This window comes from Sinocyclocheilus grahami, unplaced genomic scaffold, assembly GCF_001515645.1.
Source record: "Sinocyclocheilus grahami isolate Dianchi unplaced genomic scaffold, SAMN03320097.WGS_v1.1 scaffold674.1, whole genome shotgun sequence".
Taxonomy (NCBI): domain Eukaryota; kingdom Metazoa; phylum Chordata; class Actinopteri; order Cypriniformes; family Cyprinidae; genus Sinocyclocheilus; species Sinocyclocheilus grahami.
Genome location: NW_015505853.1, coordinates 462,852 through 471,103, shown reverse-complemented (window position 1 = coordinate 471,103; position 8,252 = coordinate 462,852). Strand labels below are relative to the sequence as shown.

Sequence of the window (8,252 nt, the reverse complement as noted above, 5' to 3'; positions counted from 1 at the left end):
CAAAACAACCCAACCGCAGGGTCAAAACAACCCAACCGCTGGGCCAAAACAACCCAACCGCTGGGCCAAAACAACCCAACCGCTGGGCCAAAACAACCCAACCGCTGGGCCAAAACAACCCAACCGCAGGGTCAAAACAACCCAACCGCAGGGTCAAAACAACCCAATAGCTGGGTGTGTCCCTTTTTAACCCAGCGCTGGGTTATATTTAACCCAGCATTTTTTAGAGTGTATAGGCTCTCAAATATGGATCTTTCAGTGAGTGGGTCACGGAAGGAAAAACATAACCCAAACAATATTTTTTTTTCATCAATAATCAAAACCAGTGTGCCGATTTAATTACAAATCCATATATTATATATTTTTAAATATTACATAATTCATCAATGCCCGTTTGTCATGTATAATACACCAACCAATCATGATCTGGCACAAGTTCAAATTTCATTGGACAATAATGTGAAGTGGAGCAGTCATTTTCCATTCTTATTCATAAATCGGTTGAAAATTGCATGGGACAGACGAGCTTATTTGTGGAGCGATCTGGATCTGCGGTTTGTCTCATTTTATAAATCAAATTACATCGCTGAGAAAATGGATGCTAAATGAGTACAAAAGCACGGCACAAAACCGGACAGTGCCAAAAGTCGGCAATAATGGTAATCAGTATTCAATTCACTTATATTTATGTATGATACACGTTACTATTTCATGAAACTATCATAGTTAATGAAGCCCAAGTGCCTATTATGTGAAGTGTAGGCTGGCGAAATGGTGACATGAAAGGACTTTATTATATTACCATTTTGATAATTATGCAGCATTATGAAAGTGTCTTATGCTCATCAAGCCTGCATTTATTTGATCAAAAATACAGAAAAACTATAATATTGAGAAATATTATTACAATTTAAGAGAATGTTTATCTATTTTAATATACTTTAAAATATAATTTATTTCTGTGATGCAAAGCTGAATTTTCAGCATCATTACTCCAGTCTTCAGAGCATGATCCTTCAGAAATCATTCTAATATGCTGATTTATTATCAATATTGGAAACAGTTGTGCTGCTTATTTTTATTTAATCATTTATTTATTATTATTATTTTTTTTTTTTTTTTTGGAACCCGTGATACTTTTTTTTAGGGTTAATTGCTATAAAAAATAAAAAGAACAGTATTTATTCAAAATAGGGATGTTTTCTAACAATATCAATCTTTATCACAGTTTCTATAAATTTAGCAAATCTTTGCTGAATGAAAACTAATTTCTTTCAAAACAAAAAAAAACTTTTCAACATATATCGTTACAAAAGTTATATTTTAAATAAATGCTGTGCTTTAAAAAAAAAAAAACTTTTTATTAATCAAAGAATCCTGAAAAAAGTATCACAGGTTTCCAACATTGATAATAAATCAGAATGGCATAAAATGTATTTTAAATGTATTTTTTCCCTGAGCACTATTGATATTTTACCAGTAGGTCTTTTGGAGTGGGATACATATTGAACTGACATGAAACAGTGCTCATAATTATGAACTAATTCAATCATGAGCTTGTCAGCATCACTTCTTAATTATTAACATTTTAAAGTGAATTTTAATTTGTATCATTATTCTATGTTTACGTTTGAAATAAACAGAGAACATCCATCCTTTGATAAGAGTAGTCACAATTTTTAAATGTAGCCGACTCATGTGGGGGATATCATATTCATAAATTAGTTTCCACAAAGAACCCAATTGTTCACTTTTAAGACGTTACTGTTGTGATCAGTAATTAATTGGTTATTCTTTATTAACTGGTCATAGTTCGCAAAGTAGTTCTCAATGAGGATATTTTTATTTAGTAATTATCAAATATCTAATAAGGAACTACCTTGTCCTAAATGTGCTACTACTTACTGTTTAGTTAATCTTGCTTCTCTATTAGTTAATAGTATTGAGTTAAGTGTTAATTTAGTACTAGGCTACCTATTACTTCCTGCATTGTTACTTGTTAACAACGGACCATTATTCTAAAGTGTTACCACATTTCCTTTACAGTAGCCAACCTTGATTCGTCCTCTCTCTCCAGTCTGTGTCCAAATATGAAGATAGAAATGCACAGTGCAGCATTAATGGACATTATTTCTAAACATTTGATTTAATCTTATTTATGTTATTACCTTCCTACAGAAGTTTCTGCTGGTCTTCTAAATAGGCTAATGTTGGTAAAGGACCCCCTCTAGTGGGCAGTAAGGAACTAGTTCAAGTGCAGTTGGGTTACTTCATACTCTCACGTGAAATAAAAAGTTAGTGTTTTATCTTCAAGAGTGGCAAGAGTTAATGTCCAATCATTGCAGTTGCTGTCAGTTGACTAATCATTTCATTCCTGTATTGCACAAGTGTATTCCATTTCTACGCTGTTTATATTTCACTGTAAATAAATAAACGAAGATTCTGGTCTTAAAACGACGTTCTGAATAACAAAGTTCAATAAAACTGTTGCTACTGTTAAAATATTGCTACCGATGAAAACTCACGACCTTATTAAAGAAGCTGAAATGATTGTAGTTTTCCAGAGTTACAGTGCTCACACTCGAACTCCTTTCCGGAAAACGAATCATTGTGTCAGAAAGTTATTTCCTATTTCAGAAATGTTGGGAAACGCAAATGAAATGAAGAGAGAGAACGGAGGAAGAACTCACTAGAAACTCAAGCGAGAGGACGGATAGCTGTTTATTCGACGCTGTACGAGTCTTAATATTGCATTATTGGAACTTCCTCATTATTTCACGCCAAAACGCTGTATGGATTAGTGACCGATCCCGGTAAGACGCTGCATTATTGCTGTGTTATTAGTCATGACCTCGTAGCAGCCTACAACTTTCAGATAGCTGAATGTATCAGAATGTATCTTTTCCCGTATAAAACGTCTGTGTGTTGTAGTTAATGCTTTGAAGTCAGTGAACCTTGAACTAGTCAAACAAATAACTTACAAAAGCATGTCATCTCAAAAAACGAAACAATTTTTAACACTAAAATGCATGTGTTTTTTCCCCCACAGTGCTCTCAAAATGGAATATATATTTAAACTGATCCTTTTTGGATTGTGCATCAACACTGAAGTTGTGAAAAGCACCTCGGTGTGTTCAGTTAACGACTATGCTGCCTTCTGCATAGATAGAGGTCTTCATCATGTGCCAGAGGTGCCCACGCATGTAAATCATATGGATCTGAGTTTAAACAGCATTGCTGAACTCAACGAAACCTCCTTTTCTCGTCTTGAAGGTCTACAAGTCCTTAAAGTCGAGCAACAGACACCAGGACTTGTGATCAGAAACAACACGTTTAGAAGACTCTCCAATCTAATATTACTTAAACTTGACTACAACTTCTTCCTGCAAATAGAGACAGAGGCTTTTAATGGATTATCCAACCTTGAGATTCTCACTCTCACTCAGTGCAGTTTAGATGGTTCTGTTTTGTCTGGTGACGTCCTCAAACCTCTGGTGTCTCTACAGATGCTTGTCTTGCGTAATAACAACGTTCACAGAATCCAGCCGGCATCATTCTTTTTAAATATGAGGAGATTCCATGTGCTGGATCTCTCTCAAAACAAAGTGAAGAGCATCTGTGAAGAAGACCTCCTCAGCTTTCAGGGTAAACATTTCACACTTCTGCAACTGGCCTCCGTGACACTGCAAGACATGGACAAGTACTGGTCAGGATGGGACAAGTGTGGAAACCCGTTTAAGAACATGTCCATAACTGTATTGGACCTATCTGGAAACGGCTTTAAAGTTCCCATGGCAAAGCGTTTTTTTGATGCAATCACTGGTACAAAAATCCTTGGTCTCATTCTCAGTAACAGTTACAACATGGGCAGTTCTTTTGGTCATAACAATTTCCCAGATCCAGACAAATTCACATTCAAGGGTCTTGAGGCGAGTGGTGTTAAGGTTTTCGATTTGTCCCAATCACATATTTTTGCTTTGTCAAATTCAGTATTTAGTCATTTTTCAGATCTAGAACAAATTACATTGGCACAAAATGAGATCAACATGATTGAAAACAATGCATTTTTGGGTATGACTGATCTACAAAAGCTAAACCTGTCCAAAAACTTCCTGGGTAGCATTGATTCTAAAACATTTCAGAATCTAGAGAAACTTGAGGTGCTTGATTTGTCTTACAACCATATAAGGGTGCTTGGAGAGCAATCATTTCAGGGACTCCCTTGTTTACTCAACTTAAATTTAACAGAAAATGCTCTGGAGTCAATTCATGAATTTGCAACCCTACCAAACCTGAAGAAACTCTACTTGGGTGAGAACAGAATTTCATCTTTGTCTAGTTTACCCAACATTGCTAAAAATCTCACGACCCTTGACCTGGAATTCAACAGATTAAAGGACTTGTCAGATTTGTACACTATACTATGGGAATGTCCTCAAATAGAAAAAATCTTTCTTCAAGGTAACATGTTTTCGATGTGTCATAATCAGAGACAAATAGTGGTTTCAGACAACCTACAACTCCTTAATCTCGAGCTTTCAACAATGCAACTGATCTGGTCTGAAGGAAAATGTTTAAATGTGTTTAACAATCTTCACCAGTTAGAACAGCTTTCTCTGGCTTCCAACGGACTACAGTCGCTTCCCAAAGACATTTTCAAAGATCTTACTTCTTTGTTCTTTTTGGATTTGTCCTTCAACTCTTTGAAGTACCTTCCTAATGGTATATTCCCTAAAAGTCTTCAGATACTTAATCTTGAATACAACTCTATTTATTCAGTGGATCCAACCCTCTTTAGCGCCCTCAGCTACCTCAGCCTGATAAAAAACCAGTTCCGTTGTGACTGCAACCTAAGGGATTTCCAAACATGGCTAAATCAAACCAGCGTAACCCTTTTTCACCCCATTGAGGATGTGACATGTGCCAGTCCTGAGGATCAGTACATGGTTTCGGTTGTGAGATCCAGCATTCAATGTAAGGATAAAGAGGATGAGAGGAGCGTTGAAAAACTGAGGCTTGTGCTTTTTATTTTCTGTTCCACACTGATCATATTATTCACTGCCAGCGCCATCATTTATGTCCGTCGACGTGGCTACATCTTCAAGCTTTACAAAAAACTTATTGCTAAACTTGTGGCTGGAAAGCAACAGGAGCTCGATCCTGATCGATTCCTGTACGACGTGTATCTTTGTTTCAGTTCCAGTGATATTAAGTGGGTAGAAAGAGCGCTGTTGAAGAGGCTCGACTCTCAGTTCTCAGAGCAGAATACACTCCGCTGCTGCTTTGAGGAGCGAGACTTCATACCCGGGGAGGACCATCTTACCAACATGCGAAATGCTATCCAGAATAGTCAAAAAACCCTTTGTGTGGTGTCTGAACATTTCCTGAAAGATGGTTGGTGTTTAGAAACCTTCAGTCTGGCACAAAAAAGGATGCAAGTGGACCTTGAAGACATTCTGGTGGTGCTGGTTGTAGGGAACATACCGCAGTACAGGTTACTAAAGTACAAGCAAGTGAGATCCTACATTGAGAACAGAAGATACCTTCTGTGGCCCGACGACAGCCAGGACTTAGATTGGTTTTATGACCAACTTTTGCATAAAATTAAAAAAGACACCAAGGTTAAGCAAACAAATCAACCAACTGGACAAACAAAGGCTGATGCAAACACAGCAGTATAATTATGGTATATTTGTTCATTACATTTTACATTACCAAATAATGCATAATGGAGATCTTGATTGGGTATAATTATCTCATGATTTCCATTTACAAATATATGATTTATAATGAAAAAATATTCTAAATAAAAATATTTGTCTGGTAACATGCTGCTAATTTCAGTAAATGCCTGAAAACGTAATCTGCAAATAAATGTCACAACCTGAAAATGTTAACTGGGAAAAAAAAGTACACTGATATTCAACTTATTTCCTGAATACAAGCAAAAGGGACAAAAACGAGGAAGCCACTGCAGTGAAAACACAATAAGATGACACAATGCTTTTGGGTAATAACGGATTGCACATTGTTAATGAAATTCATAAAGAAACCTCAGAATTGACATTCTGTCATTTAAGTGTTGGCCTTTGTACTTGGAACAGTTTGGAAATTGTAGCAATCGCATGTCTGATTAAATAAATATTCAATCGAAATCTTGCATTGTCAGAGAACTAATTACGCAACTTTCATTGAAGAACTGATCATACTATATCTTTGGTTGACCTCACGATGCCATCTGGCATAATTTCCTGTTATGATCCGTTCATTTTAATAAGGCACACTGTAAAAAAATAATAATAATAAAAGACAACATTGCAAAACTAATATTAACATTGTGATTTATGTACAGAAAGCAATCTTTCAGTGACACCTTGTGCAAACATAGCTGACCAAAGAATAGCCTTCAAATGTTCCTTTGAAAGAAAGACGGATTACACCATTTTGAAGCGGAGAGCTAGGCCAGAAATGGAGACATCTGCTATTATATACATAAGACCTGATTTAGTAGTTCTGCTGGCAGTGTGTAATTCTCATTTTAATATAAATATATATATATTTAGATTCACCACCATAAAGTGAAATTTTGCAATCAGAAGCCATTGTTTTCTTTTTGTTAGCTTTGATAGTTACTTAATTTCTAGCCTTAATTTCACCTTACTCCATGGTGTTGAATGATAATTCTTAAGTTTTTAGTAATTAGCCTACTTGGGAAAGAAGAGGGGGATTAAAAACAGAAGCAAAATAATAAATAAAAACTCATTTATAGCTTTCATAGACAGCAAAATATATTGTTCTTTTTGAATGCACTCTTGTTAAGTTCTTACCCTTGAACTGGTTAGCTTAGCAGCTCTGTCCCGATTCAATCTGCCAATAAACAAAAACAACGAGATGTCTCAGGGTCGACGATTCATTGTTTTTAATATCTAAAACCTCCATACGCGAGCGATTTAGTAAAGAAATCGTCAGTTGAATGAGTCAAAGCCGTTATTTTTTGAATTATAAGCTCCCGCGCTTTTTTTTTTGAAAGTACGAGCGGGATTCAGCAGCTAATCATTGTTAGCTTGATTCTTGGATTAACCATGTTCACTTTAATTAAATTATTTATATGCTAAACTTAACTATTTTTCCTCTAGTCATCTTCAGAATACAGGAAGATTTATTAAAACAGTTCAGTAGTCCCAAATTAATATCTGCTCATTATTAAAGTTAATACGACAGCAATAACAGCTGATTTTATAGAAAAAAAATTTCTTTAATTAATTAAACATACAAAGTTACCGTTAATGTGCTGCATATGTCACCGTTCCGTGAATATTAACGTTTGTTCAGTACTGCACACTTGAAGAATCCCTTACCGGAAAATGAGTCACTGGGTCAGAAAGTTATTTCCTATTTCAGAAACGTTGAGAAACACGCATGAAACGAAGAAGGGGGAGAGAAGAGAGGAGGTACTCCACATTATCGCCGCACGGAACTCTTGAAACTTCACAATAAAATGACTTCAGAAACTGCTGAACGGTTTAGCACTGGATTAATGGCCGAACAGGTAAGGCGCGAAAAACTATTGCTCGGTTGTTATTAGTATTTATGAACTCTGCAGTAAAGCTCTCACACGTATCGGATCACTGATAGTAAAATCTCGTAAGAATGTAATGAATTTCACATTAAAAACTTGTTTAAGCCCCTAAAGTCACTGGACTTTGAACTATAAGCAAACGATTTGTAAGATAGGCTAAACCTGTTACAGAAGTAGCTGGCTGTGCTATTAGATCCCTTACCAAAAAGTAGTATACTTCAAGTTTATTTTAGTAAGTATACTTAAGTAAAGTTCAAGTGTATACTTTATGTAGTAAGTATACAAATATCAGTGTACTTGTAAGTGTACTATTTCAATACTCCTTGGGACTAAATTGGCCCACTTTCTAGTATATAAAAGTATACTTTAAGTATAACAGTAGTAAACTTTGAGTACACAACTAGTTTACATCAAAATGTTTAGTTTGTACCGCAACTATACTAAAAGTGAACTTATAGGTATACTGATAGTGTACTAATTAAATACTTGTAGTAGCATTTTTAGTACACTTTTAAGTATAGTCTCAGTAAGCTACTAGTTTAGTTTTATACTGCAAGTATACTCGTAAGTTTTCTTTAAGTGAACTTTACATCATACTTTAAGTATACTACTATGTCCCTATTTAGGTATTAATTTGTATATATTTTGTTACATGAATATCTGAACATACAAA

The 8,252-nt window shown here is 35.4% G+C and overlaps 2 protein-coding genes across 2 annotated transcripts in view; both read left to right on the top strand.

Moving 5' to 3' along the window:
* Positions 1–2,618: 2,618 nt before the first annotated feature.
* On the top strand, positions 2,619–5,745 carry tlr5b (toll-like receptor 5b). The gene is made up of 2 exons (XM_016242836.1): positions 2,619–2,813; positions 3,050–5,745. Exon 2 carries the CDS (start codon positions 3,060–3,062, stop codon positions 5,679–5,681), a length of 2,622 nt encoding a protein of 873 aa, XP_016098322.1. The 5' UTR covers positions 2,619–2,813; positions 3,050–3,059; the 3' UTR covers positions 5,682–5,745.
* Positions 5,746–7,287: 1,542 nt separating this feature from the next.
* tlr5a (toll-like receptor 5a) overlaps positions 7,288–8,252 on the top strand; it is a 5,623-nt gene continuing 4,658 nt past the window's right edge. The window contains exon 1 of the mRNA XM_016242835.1: positions 7,288–7,549. The gene's annotated coding sequence lies outside the window, so the exon portion shown is untranslated. The remainder of the gene's footprint in view (positions 7,550–8,252) is intronic.

Coding starts and splice junctions, on each gene's coding strand:
- tlr5b (XM_016242836.1), top strand. CDS start 3,060: ATGGAATATATATTTAAACTGATCCTTTTTGGATTGTGCATCAACACT.